This window comes from Pimephales promelas, chromosome 5, assembly GCF_988280905.1.
Source record: "Pimephales promelas chromosome 5, fPimPro1.hap1.1, whole genome shotgun sequence".
In the NCBI taxonomy this organism is placed as follows: domain Eukaryota; kingdom Metazoa; phylum Chordata; class Actinopteri; order Cypriniformes; family Leuciscidae; genus Pimephales; species Pimephales promelas.
Genome location: NC_142773.1, coordinates 8,639,255 through 8,658,706, shown reverse-complemented (window position 1 = coordinate 8,658,706; position 19,452 = coordinate 8,639,255). Strand labels below are relative to the sequence as shown.

General features: G+C 41.0%; 1 protein-coding gene across 5 annotated transcripts in view; it reads right to left on the bottom strand.

Moving 5' to 3' along the window:
- Positions 1–7,130, bottom strand: part of LOC120467255 (serine/threonine-protein kinase pim-2-like) — a 340,979-nt gene extending 333,849 nt beyond the window's left edge. For 2 of the 5 annotated variants that reach the window (XM_089130929.1, XM_089130930.1), the window contains exons 1-11: positions 6,857–7,130; positions 6,591–6,685; positions 6,379–6,429; positions 5,898–6,276; positions 5,304–5,480; positions 4,995–5,083; positions 3,890–4,179; positions 3,591–3,738; positions 3,407–3,501; positions 3,206–3,256; positions 2,675–2,964 (exon numbers count right to left, since the gene is read on the bottom strand). In XM_089130929.1, the coding sequence (XP_088987055.1) occupies positions 4,027–4,179; positions 4,995–5,083; positions 5,304–5,480; positions 5,898–6,276; positions 6,379–6,429; positions 6,591–6,685; positions 6,857–6,947 (1,035 nt within the window). In that variant the 5' untranslated portion in view covers positions 6,948–7,130 and the 3' untranslated portion in view covers positions 2,675–2,964; positions 3,206–3,256; positions 3,407–3,501; positions 3,591–3,738; positions 3,890–4,026. The other 3 variants (XM_089130928.1, XM_089130931.1, XM_089130932.1) reach the window with 3 other exon arrangements.
- Positions 7,131–19,452: the final 12,322 nt, after the last annotated feature.

Sequence of the window (19,452 nt, the reverse complement as noted above, 5' to 3'; positions counted from 1 at the left end):
TTTGTGTGAAATATGTAATGAAATGCCCTTTGAGGTCTGTATCATCTGACAGCAACCCACGATTGTAATTTTCATATAGTTTAAATTCCTCTTATTTAAGTGATCATACATGATCATTTGATGGTGTAAATGCATATGGTAACAATGAGAAATTTGATGGCCATGGTTGCCAACCTTGATTACCTGGTTGAAGTGAAACTTTCTTGACTGCTGAATATATCACACACGTATACTAGGCTATTCTCTTGTAATAGCACAACCTATTCAGAGCCTAACATGCAAACGAATCATCAAGAATAAACAAATATTCCTCCTAAAACATTGGATAAAATATTTTAAGTAGTCATATACAGTGGGCCTACTTTGATGTACAATTACACCTGAATAGACTGATCTCTTGTGAACCTAAAAGCTTCTGTTGACAAAGTAATCGCAGCAGAAGGTAAATACAGATAAAATTAAAAAACAACCATAACTTAATATCACTAAAATTAAATAGAAAGCTGGGCTTACAGACGCTCACATCCACACGTGTAAACACAACTCTGACGTGTTCACTTCCAGGTCAAGAAGCTGTCAATCAAAAACTCAGTAGCCAATGAGAATAGACTGCTACTAGCCCCGCCCCCACGAGAGATTTGTGTCAGAACAGCGAACGCAAACTCAGGGAGTGTAAACGAAAACTTCAGAAGCGTAAATGAAAACTCTGGAAGCGCATTTGTAAGTGTAGATCAGTAAACGAAATATGAGGAATAGTTAGCAAAACATGTAGTGTATTAAAAACAAAGTCAAAAAAATTGCTTGCGGTTCATTCTTTTTCAGTTTCAAAGATATTTTATTCAGTTTCAATTTATATTTTCATTCGTTTCTTGAAAAGTTACGTTCATTTTTATTGGCTCAATATTAATTCCATACGGACTCTGGGTTGAACATGTATGGGCGAATCCGGTTGCCATTTTACAACATTGGACGTTTTCCCCCATGTGCACCGACGGGTGAGTTAAACTCATTATAATATGCAAAACTGTTCTCCACTCGCAGCAGTGGGTGTTTACTTCCAAGTCTTCAGTGCGACACACATATAAAAACCAACTGTTTTTTAGGTAGGCTCACATCCAGGGTACAAAATAGCCTATTACTTATTCATTTTGATGTTTTTGAATGCAAAAACCAAGCGAACGTTATAAGTTGACCTCAGACAACAATATAATACAATTTAAAAAGCCAGTTCATGATCCCTTTAACTTTTTCTCAAGATCTAAATAGGGTAGTTGGCTGTGACGTGGGGAGCATGACCTTTCAGACCATAGCCCCGTTAATTTAAAACTGAATCTTGAACAGTACCGGAAAGACACCTTATGGAGGTATGGAGCTTAAACACATTTGTACTAATTCAGATGAAGGAACAAATTAATGCATAATGCAGTTATTAGAGAGAGAGAGAGATACTTTGAAATAATGAGACAGATGTGCGTCAATATTATTATTTATTTATTAACTTTGTTTTAATTAATTAGTTCATTATTGTTTTCTATAATTGACAGTAGATAACCCAATAGATGAAACACACAAAGCACTTTTTTACAAGTAGGCCAATCAATAATTATTTATTTGTTATATTATCTGGAATAATTACGAAAATCCGTGCAGCAGGACTATTAATTTATTTATTAAAATTAAACTGTATGTGTCACTTGATTGTTAAGTTAGACATCGAAAATTGCAGATCTAGCGCATGGGGCTGCATGTCTTCTCTTGTTATGAATTGTATCCTATTTTTCGTTAACTACGCGCAGTGATATGGAACTGTAATGCGGTTCAAACTTGCCTGAAACTACTTTAGCCGTCAAAATAATTGCACACCTATTGAATGTTCTCAACCAATCAGAATCAAGCGTTCAACAGCCCTGTAGTATAATTGATTTGAATATCCCCAACTGAGCAAGCCAAAGGCGACAGTGGCAAGGAACTGAAAAACTCCATCAGGTGACCCGATGGAGGAAAAAAAACCTTGGGAGAACCCAGGCTCAGTCGGGGGCCAGTTCTCCTCTGGCGTTTATGAACTAGAGGCCGAATTTACAGTAACTGTCACGTAAAATTTTATATGAATGTTTCTAAATAGACTTTAAACGCGAACCTGTGATAAATTGATAGTAACAGCCCTGCTGATGACGTTCACATGCGCATTAAGAATTGATTCAATAGTTATGTGCGTTTGAATATATGCGCGCAGGTTTTTAAATTCCCTCATGCCTGAACAAACTTCTTGTCTATAAATTTGATACAGATTTTCGAATCACTTCAGGGTAGGGACGCGAAACGAATTCACATCGCTTAATCTGTAGAGTGGGAAAGGGATCCTCCATAGGGAGAGGCTAGTTGGCACTTTAGCACTGCATTGTCATCGTGTCCAGGCTAAGGTCATCGCCAGATCTGGATACGGCAGGCTGCGGGAAAACCTCGGGATAAACAAATACACTAAAATTAGCATAGATGCCATTCTTCTTATGATGTAACGATTATTGTAGCATTGATTGTAACATGATTATTGTAACAGTTTAGTTTTTTTTAACAATTTTTAAGACATGTCTTGGAATTAAAAGAAAAAACTTAAGCTTAATTATGGTATAATGGGTGTTGGTGTGGATGGATTTGTAATGGTCATTTGATTTACCCTCAGCACTTCTCTCATTTATCGGTGCAGTGGTCTGGTCTGAGCTGCGATAATGAAGAGACGGCAGCTTCACAAAACTTCCCGTCCTTGTCCTCTTTCTCATCGGCATCTCATTTTTCTCAAATGGTTGATGCTTTTCAGCCGCGTCGACTCAATCTGGATACGACCTGGACAGAGAAACAGAGTACCTGTGCGTAATCCGGTCCAGGGGTCACATTCAGTCCCGTAGCAGCCATGTATGTCCATGTTTTGATCTTCTCCACGCCATTAAATTTGGGTTTTGACAGCAACTGTTTTGGGGAAAAAAATAGTGTCAAATTTTTAGGGAAAAAATAATTGCCAGTCCAGCAGTTCAATGATCTCTTCAACTTTGGGGCCCCTATTAACAACAGGCCGACCTCTAATGGGACGGGTGTAGGATGACCAGGCTGGAAGAAAGATCATTGTTGATTAGAGGATTTTTATAAGATTTTAGAATAAAAAATGTTTGTCCAGTTTTGGAAAAAATGTTGTTTTCATGATCAAACTTACAATTCTGATGTATTCCATGTTCTTTGACTTTTTGACAATTTTCACTGCCACCTGATCAACAAAACATTTAGCTCATTACAATTACAACATGTAAATTGCACCACATAGCCTAGTGAACATTATATACAATAAAAGGACTTGAAATGGATAGTGAGACGAAAAAGAATTTGCTAAATTGATAAATGTAAGAAATGACTATACCTCAAGACCATCCTCCAAGCGCTTCCCTTCATAAACCTGGCCGAATCCTCCAAAACCAAGCATTTTGCCGATTTTAAACCGGCTCAGAATGTCGCCTGTTAAAAGACAATGGTTTTAGTTGACATGAAATGTCAAGCATGGACAGCAGTGAGAGTAATATTTGAGATGTGGCAGTAAACTCAACCTCAGTTGTTACGTCCGCTCTGTGATCTGGTGCTGGACTGTGGTGGACTGGAGCTGAAGGGGTTTGAACCTGCGGATCTACAGGAGGAACGACTTCAAGACCACTGGATAGAGGTATCTGAAGACCATGATCCTCTAGAGCACAGGCACTGTCCAGTAGAGAATTTCACGTTTCAAATAAATGATGCTTTGGATAAAAAGTGTCAGCTCAATATCTAACTGTTCTGTGTAAAATACATAATAATTACACACTGCATACCCATTATGCTGATTCTTATTTGTAATAGTCATTTGATTTACCCTCAGCACTTCTCTCATTTATCGGTGCAGTGGTCTGGTCTGAGCTGCGATAATGAAGAGACGGCAGCTTCACAAAACTTCCCATCCTTGTCCTCTTTCTCATCGGCATCTCATTTTCCTCAAATGGTTGATGATTTTCAGCCGTGTCGACTCAATCTGGATACGACCTGGACAGAGAAACAGAGTACCTGTGCGTAATCCGGTCCAGGGGTCACATTCAGTCCCGTAGCAGCCATGTATGTCCATGTTTTGATCTTCTCCACTCCATTAAATTTGGGTTTTGACAGCAACTGTTTTGGGAAAGAATTATTGGAGAAGAAAAATATACATTTCACCTTTCGCCATTATTCACAGTAACAGAAATACACGTTTTCACTTTCTTGGATTATTTAAGTGGCAGGTGGCATGCCAGTTTTCCAGGTATATATGGGATTGCATTAATCTTTCTGAAAATGATGTACAGAGCTCTAATAAACAGAAAACTTCTCTCGCTAGTGGCTGCAGTGGTCTGATCGTCCACTTTCTGACCCTGACCTCAGCTGCTGCTCCGACCTACTCCTCCTCTTCTGTCTCTCCTGACTATCGCTTCCCTTTCTAACAGGTTGATGATAAACATACATTACACATATAAGAGATTTGACCTTGACTTTTCCTGTTTCACAATAAACTTAGAACATATCAAACAAATAGACAAAAAAACTGTCTTCCAAATATTAATATACAGGTGAAACTCGAAAAATTAGAACATTGTGCAAAAGTTCATTTATTTACGTAATTCAACTTAAAAGGTGAAACTAATATGTTATAGAGACTCATAACATGCAAAGTGAGACATTTCAAGCCTTTATTTGTTGTAATTGTGATGATTATGGATGAAACCCCAAATTCAGTTCGAATATTGTGAAAAGGTTTTCATAGCTGTACGCCATAATCATCACAATTATAACAAATAAAGGCTTGAAATATCACACTCTGCATGTTATGAGTCTCTATCATATATTAGTTTGACGTTTTAAGTTGAATTATTGAAATAAATTAACTTTTGCATGATTTTCTCATTTTTCCATTTTCACCAAATTTATTTCTAGCTTATTAGGGTCATTACCTTAAACCAATTATGGGAAATGATTTGCTCCAAACCAATCCGCTGGGCTGGGTCTTTCCGCAGGAGGCACTGAATTAGGTCGCAGCAATCTGTGAAGAGACCTTAAACTTTACACCTGCTATCTTTCTATTAAGCTGTGAGATTAGACTACGCTATACTGTACGATTAAAAAAAACTGGAACTGGTAACAGCCATATTTTATGAAGCTTTCTTGTTTTGGTGTTACTGTTACTTCTTTGTTTCATTTGTTCTATTTTGGTGATTTGAAATTATAATTGATCATCTTTTTTGTGATGAATGCAATTTTACCTTTTGACAAGTGACGCTCAGACCAGATGTCATCATTAATCCTCAGATGGTCTTCGGGTTCTGGAAAGCGTCCACACACCATTACGAATAAGAGCATTCCCAGAGACCACACAGTAGCTGGTTTAGCGTGGTACCTGTGCAATGTGTGGAACTCAGGTGGACAGTACGGTCTTGTTCCTAGAAAGAGATTTGTCTGATGGTTAAGTTTGAAATCCCATAGCATGTTTTCTCTAGGTGACGATACACGGGGCAACTTATTGAGCAATGTTGCCGTTAACAGGAAACCAGGTGAGATTCAGGGCCCATGACTGATCTAAAGTACCCAGATAGAAATTTGTTGCCCATTCTCAATGAGAAAGTGCCCAAGGAACATCGCTCTGCAACATTGCTCAAAAAAGTTGCCCCGTGTATCAACACTTTCTGTATCCATTAGAGTAAATGAATAATTTAGTTGTTTTATTCACAAATCTGGAGTTTTAAAAGTGAGATCAATCCGTGGCCAAACCAGGCGTGAGGCGACATATTTAGTGAGAACATATTCATCTAAATTTAAAAAATAAAAACTCTTTTCAAACCTTGATTCATAATACATACCACGGAAGTCGTCATAGGCGGACTCTTTCAGGAATCTCCCGCACCCGAAGTCAATCAGTTTGACCTCACGTGTTTCTGGGTTGATCAGCAGGTTTTGTAACTTGATGTCGCTGTGGAAAACTCCTCGGTCACAGCACGTCTGAGCACCCGTTGTTGCCTGCGCCATGATTGTCCGTGCCATTTCCTCCCTGAGGATGCGTTTGTGATTATCCCAAAAATGAAACACATCTTCGCAGTGTGGGGGACGCTCCAAGACCATGATATATTGGTCAGGCTGGTCCTGCCAGTCCAGCAGTTCAATGATCTCTTTAACTTTCTTGCCCCTATTAACATATTTTAACATGCCGACCTCTAATGGGACGGGTGTAGGATGACCAGGCTGGAAGAAAGATCATTGTTGATTAGAGGATTTTTATAAGATTTTAGAATAAAATATGTTTGTTCAGTTTTGGAAAAATTTTGTTTTCATGATCTAACTTACAATTTTGATGTATTCCATGTTCTTTGACTTTTTGACAATTTTCACTGCCACCTGATCAACAAAACAAAACATTTAGCCCATTACAATTACATTTACAATATGTAAATTGCAACACATAGCCTAGTAAACATAACATACAATAAAAGGACTTGAAATGGATAGTGAGAGGAAAAAGAATTTGCTAAATTGATAAATGTAAGAAATGACTATACCTCAAGACCGTCTGCCAAGCGCTTCCCTTCATAAACCTTGCCGAATCCTCCAAAACCAAGGATTTTGCCGATTTTAAACCGGCTCAGAATGTCGTCTGTTAAAAGATTAATGGTTATTGTTGACATGTCAAGCATGGACAGCAGTGATATTTGAGATATGGCAGTAAACCCAATTGTACATTGTAAAAAAAAAACTTAAGTTTAATTATGGTATAATGCGTGGTGGTGTGAGGATGGATTTGTAATGGTCATTTGATTTAACTTACCCTCAGCACTTCTCTCATTTCTCGGTGCAGTAGCCGCGTCGGTTCTGGATGTTGAGGGGGAGGAGTCGCACTGAGCGAGGGGCTTTGCCATGATAACAGTCGTCCAGTTTGGGTAACTTTATCAAATAAACTGCAACACAAACAACGAAGACTGACTGTAGTAGGTTATGTGTTTCACACGGCTGAACTAAGTTAGCTGACAAACACAACACAAAGAACCATGACAACGCTCAACTTCTTTTATGACGTCATTTTCGAACGCGCTTGAGACTGAACTACTTGTCATTGCCTACATTGTTCACAGCGGGGAAAATGTATTGTTTTCTATTCTAATGTTTCTACATAAAACACCTTGTCCTTTCACTTCAAAATAAAAAACAATATTTCTAGTATTATTTTATAACAATATTTCATTTTTATTTAAAGTCAGAATAATTGAGGGTTTGACAGGATTAATAACCATTCAAAAATGTGTTATGAAAATTTATTTAAATCCTAGATTACGCATATATAAAATATAATGGACCACTTGCACTGAACTTCGATCGCGACGCACTTCCGTTTGGAAACAATACACATCACTCCCGGTTATGTTCACTTTCAATGTATTGCGGTCAATGAGTTGAACAAACGCCACCTAAAATGAGTTGCTATAATAAGATTTTATATTTTGGAATTTTTTATTGACATAAGAAGGAATATTCTGTTGTTTACCGTACGTGCAGAATTTTCAAAACTCATCGGAACATGAAGTTCAAATCCAAAACAAGCCAATCCGAGAAAGCTGCTGTTATACGCCATTATTTCACCACAGGGTGTCAGTGTAAATGTGTGAGAACAGATGAATAACATCAGTACAAAACACGGCCATTTATTTATTTGGATTAAATGTAATCATTCAGTGTCATTTTTCAATGTCAATCGTTTTACTATTGACATGTTCATGCCCAAAATGCTTAATTCATATTCAAAGAAGTTGACTTTCATTCTCCTCAACGCTGCATGCGTTCTGATCGTTACAGGCATAGATATCATATAGTAGAGATGATATCTATGGTTACAGGCATCTCGCGAGCATTCATTTATTTATTCAACTATTACCAATGCACACAAGAAATACTTTTACTTAGTCAAATTCATTTAAAAAAATGTAAACTCAGGTATAGAATATAAGAGAAAAATACTGAACAAGATGACACATGACTGCTGCAGGTTAGTCGATAAATATATAGCCTATGTATTCAGAATGGAATAGTTGGAAAGAAAATATAGGAACATTTCAGCAGGCTCAAGATAATTAATACAGACAACATTATTCATTGTTTTAATCAATTGGCATCCATAAAACATAGTGATAATCTGCATTCTCATGTATGGAGGACCATGTAACACGGTCACCAGGTGGAGTGCCCTTGAGAGTCACCAGAGGGCACTCCACACCAGATGTTCATGTTCCATTTCACAACTACATTTCCCAGAACTCACTGCCTGGACTCATCATCACTGATCACATTCACCTGTACCTCATTCACTGATTGCATTCACCTGTGTCTCATCCTGTTAGTCTGTCTATTGCTGCGTTCCAGGCAGGTTTTTGAGCACGTAAATCACGACTTCAAACAACGACTTACGACTTTGTAGCATTCCAGGGGCCTGGGGCCTCATGTATAAAACCTTGCGTAGATTTCATCCTTAAAGTGTGCGTACGCACATAAGGCAGAATTTGCGTACGCACAAAAGTTTTCAGATTTTTAAAACCGTTCGTACGCCAGAACCTGCGCAGAATTCACTTTATAAATCCCAGTCAGCGGGAGATTGTGCGCACGTGCGTCTCCTCCCCGAAATAACCATATATGGAGATTACAACGCCTAGTTTAAATATGCATATCCTCATCTGCATATCATTTGCATATGATTATTCATCCACGTGATACCAAGTTTAACGTACAAGACGTTAGGAAAATATGAAATGCGGATGTGCCGTCACATTATTACTAACATTTTTTTTAGTAGCCTTTATCCTTGCCTTGTTTTTGAATGAATAAATCAAATAGTGTTAAATACATTTCAGAGAAAGTTTTTCTCAATATTTTCCACTGGCCAAATAGTATTTTTAATTGATTTATATTTTAATGGAAAGAGATAGACATGGTTGAGCATTATTTGCACGAAACAGTTGTCTCAGACAATCTCTAGTTAAAACATTAAAACACAGCATGCCAGAAGAAAAGTGTTCAAAAGCATTGCATCCACAACAAATCGGTATATTTCTATTTATTGAATATATATATATATATATATATATATATATATATATATATACATATATATATATATACACTGTATATAGGCTATTGTAACTTCTCAGTAATGATTGCATGTAGTTTAAGAGTTTAACTCCATTAATGAGAATGGCATATTTAATCTAAATGTTTATATCAGAAGTAAAACATAGTTTAAACCATTTTCTTATTTATTTAAACTGTTATTGTGAATATGGACTGTATTTATGATTTGGACTCATAATGAAGATTTACGGTTTTACTCCATGCCGTTAGATTATAGGCTATATTATATATGCGTCAGCAGTTAGTTTCACCAAACGGCCCAACGCGCGTGGTGGCGCGGTCATTTAAGAAGGGATGGATGTTTGCTTCAAGTGATGATTGGTTTGTGAAATTATATTTGTATTATCTTTCTGTAGATGTATAGTTTTCTGTAGATTCTCTGTCTAATAGTGAGCAAAAAGACATTTGACTCCAGCTCACCATCGGTGTCGCCAAAACCCATACTCTTCTAAAAGAGTGCGTACGCACGGTCAAGAGCATCCTTACGCAACGTTTATACATCAGGCCCCTGATGTATAAACGTTGTGTACGCACAAAATGGGCATAGATATATGCGTACGCATTTTTCCACGCACATATCGGGATTTTTAAAAAATAAACTTGGCGTAAATAAGTGCGCACCGTAAGGATGCTCTTGACCATGCGTACGCACTCTTTTAGAAGAGTAGCAGGCTATGTGTTTTGGCGACAACGATGGTGAGCTGGAGTCAAATTTCTTTTTGCTCACTATTAGACAGAATCTAAAGTAAATTATACATCTACAGAAATATAATACAAATATAATTTTACAAACCTATCATCACTTGAAGCAAACATCCATCCCTTCTTAAATGACCGCGCCAGGATGCGCGTTGGGCTGTTTAGTGAAACTGACGCACATATAGCTAATCTAACGGCAGATGGAGTGAATGGTAAATGGTAAATGGACTGCATTTATATAGCGCTTTCATAGACCTAATGGCCACCAAAGCGCTTTACATTTGCCTCACATTCACCCATTCATACACTCATTCCGACGGAGTAAAACCGTAAATCTTCATAATAAGTCCAAATCATAAGTGCATGTTCTCAATAATAGTTTAAATAAATAAAATAATGATTTAAACTATGTTTTACTTCTGATATAAACATTTAGATTAAATATGCCATTCTCATTAATGGAGTTAAACTCTTAAACTACATGAAATCATTACTGAGAAGTTACAAAAAAATATATTCAATAAATAAAAATAGACCTATTTGTTGTGGATGCAATGCTTTTGAACACTTTCCCTCTGGCATGCTGTGTTTTAATGTTTTAACTGATAGCTAATAGCAGATTGTCTGAGAAAAATGTTTCGTGCAAATAATGCACAACCATCTATCTGTTTCCATTAAAATATAAATAAATTAAAAATACTATTTGGCCAGTGGATAAGATTGAGAAAAACTTTCTTTGAAATGTATTTAACACTATTTGATTTATTCATTCAAAAACAAGGCAAGGATAGGCTACTAAAAATATATGTTTGTAATAATGTGACGGCACATCCGCATTTCATATTTTCCTAAAGTACCGTTAAACTTGGTATCGTATCACGTGGATGAATAATCATATGCAAATGATATGCAGATGAGGATACGTTGTAACCATATATGGTTATTTCGGGGAGGAGACGCACGTGCGTATAATCTCCCGCTGACTGGGATTTATAAAGTGAATTCTGCGCAGGTTCTGGCGTACGAACGGTTTTATAAATCTGAAAACTTTTGTGCATACACAAATTCTGCCTTATCTGCGTACGCACACTTTAAAGGGTTAGTTCACCCAAAAATGAAAATTAAGTCATTAATTACTCACCCCCATGCTGTTCCAACCCCGTAAGACCTTCGTTCATCTTCGGAACACAAATAAAGATATTTTTGATTGAATCTGAGAGCTGGATCAGTCCTAAATAGACTGCATAAGGGACTGGCTCTTGACGGCCCATAAAGTCATTAAAGAAAAGGTTTAAATATTCCATGTGCCTACAGCGGCTCAACTATAAGTTTATCAAGCGACGAGACTACTTTTTGTGCGAAAAAAACATAAATAACGACTTTATTCGAGTATTCCATTACTTCCTTATGGGCGCATGCGCGAGAACTGAGACGAGGACGTTCTCATTTGTCTACTTCTTGTTACCGCTTGTTACCGCTTAGGAGTTTTACCGCCACCTACCGTATAAAATGTGTCATGGTGCAATATATCACAGGAAGCAATTGCGAGTGAACAGTGATTTATTGAAACTCAGTCCAATGCAGTAAGCCAGATACAAGGTGCCGCAGGGACTTCGACGGTCAACCAGATGATGTGAAGACAGACGGTGAATTCCACAGGACACGATGAACGATACTCAAAACACGATCGACACTTCACGGAGGACGAGACGATCAGGAACACAGGGACCAGGAACAAGGACACACCAACACCAAACAACGATCTGACAAAGATGAGAGAACAGTGGTGAGTATATATGCATAGTGGTGATCGACTGCAGCTGGTGATGATTGATGAGCAGCTGGAGTGGATCAGGTAATGCCACACAGACACGCCCCTCACACACGTGCATTCATACAACAACATAAACACGAGACTAGAAGGAAACAGAAGAACTGTCCACCGTGACAGTACCCCTCTCCCTAAGAACGCCTCCTGGCGTTCTCAGACTCCCTTACCTGTCGATTGTAATCATCGATGAGAGAGTGATCCAGAATGTCTCTAGCAGGAACCCAACTTCTCTCCTCCGGACCGTAACCTTCCCAGTCCACCAAGTACTGGAAGCCGCGTCCCCTCCGTCTAGAATCCAGAATGCGATTGACCGAATAGGATGGTTCCCCATCTACGAGTCGCGGCGGTGGGGGAACCGGGACTGGCGGATTAATGCGAGCATAAAACACGGGCTTGACTTTGGATACATGGAACACGGGATGAATTCTCTTGTACGCAAGAGGAAGTTGAAGGCGGACTGCCACCGGACTAACGATCTTGGTGACAGCAAATGGGCCAATAAATTTGGGAGCAAGTTTATTCGAGACGGATCGGAGAGGAATGTTCTTGGTAGAAAGCCACACTTTGGAACCGACGACGTATACGGGAGGCTTCCGCCGGTGGCGATCGGCTTTGGCCTTGGTGCGCGCTCCCACTTGGAGTAGAGTCTCACGGGCTCTAGTCCAAGTGCGATGACACCTCTGGATGAAGGCGTGGGCGGAGGGGACCGCGACTTCGGATTCCAGACTGGGAAAGATTGGTGGCTGGTAACCTACACTACACTCAAACGGAGATAGGCCCGTAGATGACACTGGTAACGTATTGTGGGCGTACTCCACCATTGACAGTTGCTGACTCCAAGAGGAAGGGTTCTTGGAAACCATACATCGCAACTTTTTTTTCCACATCTTGGTTGGCTCTCTCAGTTTGACCATTGCTCTGAGGGTGAAACCCAGAGGACAGACTAACAGTCGCCCCCAGTAATCTACAAAATTCTCGCCAAAATTTGGACACAAATTGGGGACCCCTGTCGGAAACCACGTCCATCGGGAGGCCATGTAACCGAAAGACGTGATCTACGATCGTAACCGCTGTCTCCTTAGCTGAAGGTAATTTGGGTAAGGGGATGAAATGTGCTGCCTTCGAGAATCGGTCCACCACAGTTAAAATCACTGTGTTACCCTGAGAGGGTGGGAGGGCGGTAATGAAATCTAGAGCGATATGGGACCAGGGTCTCGAAGGCACCGGCAGCGGCTGAAGTAACCCATCTGGAGGTTGATTGGAAGACTTACCAATAGCACAAACTGAACAAGCCAAAACAAAATCGTGAATGTCGCGAGCCATACGTGGCCACCAAAACCGCCTCTGATGCGTCGACCTCCACCACGAACTGACGTGATGAATCAGCGGTTATCAAGATTGGAGCTGAAACAAAGCGGCTTTTCAGTTTAGCGAACACAGCCTCGGCTGAGTCGGACCACCTGAACGCAGTTCGGGGGGAGGTCAAGGCAGTCAGAGGCGCGACTAGCTGGCTGAAATTGCGAATGAAACGCCGGTAAAAATTGGCGAACCCCAGAAACCTCAACAGGGCCTTGCGTGAATCTGGGCTTGGCCAATCCAACACAGCCTTGATCTTCTCAGGGTCCATCCGCATCCCATTGGACGACACGATGTATCCTAGAAAGGGAACAGACTGTGCATGAAAATCCGCCTTGACAAAAAGCCCATTCTCTAGCAGCCTCTGAAGCACTCGACGGACGTGCTGCACATGCTCCTGGAGAGACGAAGAAAAAATCAATATGTCGTCCAGGTAGACATATATGAACTGATTGACCATGTCTCGCAGCACGTCATTGACCAATGCCTGGAAAACTGCTGGGGAGTTGGACAATCCGAACGGCATGACCAAATATTCAAAGTGCCCCCTAGGGGTGTTAAAAGCAGTTTTCCATTCATCACCCTCCCTAATGCGAACCAAATGATATGCGTTACGCAAGTCCAATTTCGTGAAGATGGATGCTCCCTGCAACCTCTCGAAGGCTGAAGACATCAACGGCAAAGGATAAGTATTCTTTACCGTGATGTTATTCAACCCTCGGTAATCAATGCAAGGTCGCAGCGATCCATCCTTTTTCCCCACAAAAAAGAACCCCGCCCCCGCTGGAGAAGAGGAAGGGCGAATGAACTTGGCTGCTAGAGAATCAGAAATATATTTCTCCATAGCCTCTCTTTCAGGAATCGAAAGTGAATATAACTTGCCTTTAGGCGGAGACTTACCTGGCAGTAAATCTATCGCACAGTCATAGGGACGATGCGGAGGGAGAGAAGCAGCACGAGACTTACTGAACACTTCCTTCAGGTCCAGATACTCTGCGGGCACGTTAGACAAATCCCCCGCCTCCTCCTGTAACACAGAAACAGGTACAGACGAACAAGCAGACACAAGACAAGACTTATGACATTCCTTATTCCACTCCAGCACAGCTTTATGAATCCAGTCCACACGGGGGTTGTGTTTGATGAGCCAAGGATGTCCAAGAACAACGGGTGCCAGGGGTGAGTCCAAAATAAGAAAAGAAATAGTCTCGGTGTGGTTGCCAGAGGTGATGAGAGTGATGTCTTCGGTTCTGTGTGAGATGGTGGGGAGTTCTTGGCCATTTAATGCGTGCACAGAAATCCGGTGATCGAGGGAACGGAGGGGAATTTGAAAAGTGCGTGCAAAATTAAAATCCATAAAATTACCTTCCGCCCCGGAGTCCAGTAGTGCAAGACAGTCGTGTTGGTTAGTTGACCATCTCAGTCTTACCAAGAGGAGGGTGGAAGTAGATGTTGCTGATGAGGTCTTCTTGGCGGAGATCCCACCCGACAGTAGCCTCACGTTTACTGTTGGGCTTGGCCTTTTACCGGGCAGTTGTAAGCATAATGACCAGTCCCTCCGCAATACAGGCAAAGGCACTGGGACCTCCGCCTCTCCCTCTCCTCCCGGGAAAGCCGAGCTCGACCCACCTGCATAGGCTCGTGATCGCTGACGGGACTGATCACGTCCCTGCCGCTGGATCGTTGGACGTCCATCTCTCCGAACGTACGGGTGGAAGTTGTTCTGCGCTCGACTCTGGACAGTCGAGCGTCCACCCGTAAGGCAAGGTCAATCAGGCCGTTGAGACTCGTGGGGAGATCCAGGGCATAGATCTCCTTCTGGACGTGGTCAGCCAGCCCATGCAGGAACATGTCCCACTGCGCCTCCTCGTTCCAGCCACACACCGCCGCCAGGGTCCTGAACTCGATTGAGAACTCCGATACTGAACGTCTTCCTTGGCGAAGTTCCGCCAACGTTCTGGCCGCCTCTCTTCCTGATACTGACCTGTCGAACACTTTCTTCATTTCGTCCGACAGGTCCTGGAACGAGGAACAGCATGGGTTCTGGTTCTCCCACACCGCCGTTCCCCAGAGTGCCGCTCTCCCAGTCAATAATGTCAGTACAAACGCAACCTTGGTCTGTTCATTGAAAAAAGTGCGTGGCTGCAAGGCAAAATGCATAGAACACCGGTTTAGAAATGCTCTGCAAAATAAAGGCTCACCCGAATAGGCTTCTGGTACCGGCAAACGGGGTTCCGACTGGGAGGGGCTTCCCGATGCTGCGAGAGGAACGGCAGGTGTGGGGGGCGCAGCGGGAACACGTAGGCGCTGGATCTGCTGGGTGAGCTCGGACACCTGCGTCACCAAAGCTTGAACTGCGCGACCCGTGTCGCCGATCTCCTTCTCCTGAGAGTTCATTCTCTGAATGCTGTGATGTACGAACTCCTCGATGGATGTGGCTGATGCACTCGCTGCTCCCATTTGACGGTCAGATCGTTCTGTCATGGTGCAATATATCACAGGAAGCAATTGCGAGTGAACAGTGATTTATTGAAACTCAGTCCAATGCAGTAAGCCAGATACAAGGTGCCGCAGGGACTTCGACGGTCAACCAGATGATGTGAAGACAGACGGTGAATTCCACAGGACACGATGAACGATACTCAAAACACGATCGACACTTCACGGAGGACGAGACGATCAGGAACACAGGGACCAGGAACAAGGACACACCAACACCAAACAACGATCTGACAAAGATGAGAGAACAGTGGTGAGTATATATGCATAGTGGTGATCGACTGCAGCTGGTGATGATTGATGATGAGCAGCTGGAGTGGATCAGGTAATGCCACACAGACACGCACCTCACACACGTGCATTCATACAACAACATAAACACGAGACTAGAAGGAAACAGAAGAACTGTCCACCGTGAAAAAATGATGATCCATATATAAGGCGCTCCGGATTATAAGGAACACTGTCGTTTTTTGAGAAGATTAAAGGCTTTTAAGTGCACCTTGTAGTGCGGAAAATACGCAAATTGAAAAGCGTATGTACAGCGCACATCTCCCTCTGCTTGTAAACAGAAAGTTTTGCGCTTCCAGCTATATCAGCACATCATCTTATACGGTAGGGGGCGGTAATATTCCTAAGCGGTGAGCAGCCGGTAACAAAAAGTAGACGAAGAAGAAGAACGTCGTCATCTCAGTTCTCGCGCATGCGCCCATAAGGAAGTAATAGAATAGTCGAATAAAGTCGTTATTTATGTTTTTTTTTTTCGCACAAAAAGTAGTCTCGTCGCTTGATAAACTTATAATTGAGCCGCTGTAGGCACATGGAATATTTAAACCTTTTCTTTAATGACTTTATGGGCCGTCAAGAGCCAGTCCCTTAGGCAGTCTATGTAGGACTGATCCAGCTCTCAGATTTAATCAAAAATATCTTTATTTGTGTTCCGAAGATGAACGAAGGTCTTACGGGGTTGGTACAGGATGGGGGTGAGTAATTAATGACTTAATTTTCATTTTTGGGTGAACTAACCCTTTAAGGATGAAATCTACGCAAACTTTTATACATGAGGCCCCAGGTCATTCACGCCAAACTACCTAGATGTAAACAAACCAGCATGGCGGACCTTACGGGGCTCACGTGCATTTGTAAGCTGTTATACCTTTTATTTTACTTTATTTGTATATTTGGAAATGTATTTGGTATTAATTTATCCTTGCACTCAATGGACTGAAAACTAGTTAATGTTATGTTGTCCTAAAGTGTCCTCACCGTGTACCGCCTGCATCTGTAGGGGCTATCATTGTAGTTTTGTATTGGTTCGCGGGATATGTGACGTCAGAACTCGTAACTGGGAGAACATTGATCTAGTACGAGTTCACGGGTGGGAAGTCACGGGTTTGACTGCCGTTCCAGTGCACTTTCACGGGTATAAGGTTGGAAAAACACGAGTTACAGGTTGCCTGGAACGCGGCATATATATACCTGGTTTTCACATTCACTGATTGCGAAGTCTTGTTGTACTGTGTGTCTGCATTTCCGAGCATTTTCCCGTGTTTGTTTTTCTGTTTTTGACTTTGGATTGTTCTTGGACTCTGATTATTGCTGCCTGCCCTGACCTCTGCCTGTTTCTTGGATTCCCTTTGTTTATTCTCCATTGTCCTGTCTGACGATTCTCGACCCTGCCTGTACGACTATTCTTAATAAAGCTGCATTTGAATCTACATCTCCCAGTCTCGGAGCAGTTCATAACACATAGACAGTATAAGAAGTGGACAGAGCCATCTTATTGGAACTCAATTGAGACAAGTGAAGCCCATTTTTAGCGATTTTTTTTTTAGCACTTCCGTTCCTGACGCGCAGACTCAAACCGACTCAAACAGAGCTTGACGACGTAGATGTGACGTTGGCGACCCGTCTGTCTTCTAGTAGTGATGGGCAGATCGAGGCTTTGTGAAGCAATGAAACAGTTGAAGCAAATGTGCTATATTGTTTCGAGGCTTCGAATCAATTCAACACCCGTCTCCATGGTGACACCTAGTGGTCAATTGCAGGTGTTGATCTGAGACAACCTTTACAACAATGTGTTTTTTTTTTATTATTGTATTTTTTAAATATATGATTCTTGTTACCTGTAGTCTCTTCACATTGCATAATGTTATTTTGGTCATGAAAAATTAATAAAACAAATCAAGCCACAATGTCTCACTTTCTTATAGATTTTTATTTAAAAATATTAATTTCTCTTCTGTTCTTTCTATTAATCTGTCTATATTGTGCACACAGAATGCCTATTCTTAAAGTCTTGTGCTGTTTTATGAAGGCAAAAAGCCATATAATGTTTCGATTTTAGTTCATTGGCAAAATATAACGCTAGAGACAATATATATATATATATATATATGTATATATATATTTATATATATATATGTATGGGGGAGGGGGGGGGGGGTTGAGCAAAAACAGGACTGTCACGAACAGCTACAGTGGTGTAGATCGTAGAGCGCGTAGTTTTTGAAAGAGCAATTGATGTGCTCGGCCTCGAGTTCGAACCTGGCTTTTGCTGAACATGAGATGTAAAAAGTATAAACTAACATTGTCTCTAGCTTTATATTTTGCCAATGAACTAAAATCGAAACCATTATATGGGTTTTTGCCTTCATAAAATAGCACAAGACTTTAAGAATAGGCATTCTGTGTGCACTTTGCTCACGCGATCCTTCCCGACCGACCGATCAATCAAACCCTGATTCGGCGGAGCACTCCACCTGATGAAACATCAAAAAAGCTTCATTTAGCCTTTGTCACGTGACTCTGGGTGTTTTGAATCACGCTTTGGATCAGTGTTTCGAATCATTTTTGCTTTGGGATCTCGCAAAGCTTCGGAACGTCTGTTTCGCGTCAGCCATCCCTATCTTCTAGTCCTGTGGCATGAGAAATCTGAATCATTCCCTTCCGAAACTTGCAGAGGCGGAGAGTGTGAGTGGGAGCTGTCCATGAGCTAGGAGCAGGAGGAACATTTGCTAGGTATTCTGATTAATTATTTTGTCATTTTGCCTCCACGTTTCCCCGTATGACGCAATCGTTAGCCTACTTTCACTAAAACTGCTTCTACGGGGCCATAACATAAGCTACAAGGTAATGGAGCATTTTATACATTGTCGTATTTCTTTAGAAATAAATAAAGGACAAATGGGGTCTTCAAACGCCTCAGATGTAGAGTTATTCACTGTCAAAGTGACGCCAAAATGAATGGGAGTCAATGGGAATGCTAACACAAGTGAAGTTCTGCTACAAGATGGCAGCTCCCGCGAGGCTTCAACTTCCGGTCGATGGATTACCCCCTTGATTTCAGTTTCTGCAAGTGAAGTCCCACCCACTGATCTGTAATAGGCCTGTAGCGTGAGTGGGTCAAACACCCTGGAATAATAATGAGAAGCTAAGTTTGTAGTCTCTACACTGTTTAATGAAACATGACTTCATGCTTATTATGACGCAAAATGACGATTTTTACATCAGAATAAGCAAGAAGTAAAACACTTAAATCCTTATTTCTCCCACCTCAGGAGAAAATAAGGGAATAAACCATGACTATTCAAAAATATGACTGGGTTTCTAAAGATACAAAGCTTAATGCAAATGGGTGAAGTGTCCCTTTAATACTAGGCTAGCCTTGTCAAAATACTTTAGATAAATGTGTGCTGTGGTAAAGCCGTAGGGTTAAAGAATATGGTCACTTTCTGCCATTATTTATTTATTTATTTATTTTTATGTGCAAAATGCATTTATAGTGGCCAGAATACAATGCAATCTAGTAATAATTACTGTTTCCACTCAAAACCAGTCAACCCTAATTCTCCATGTAGATC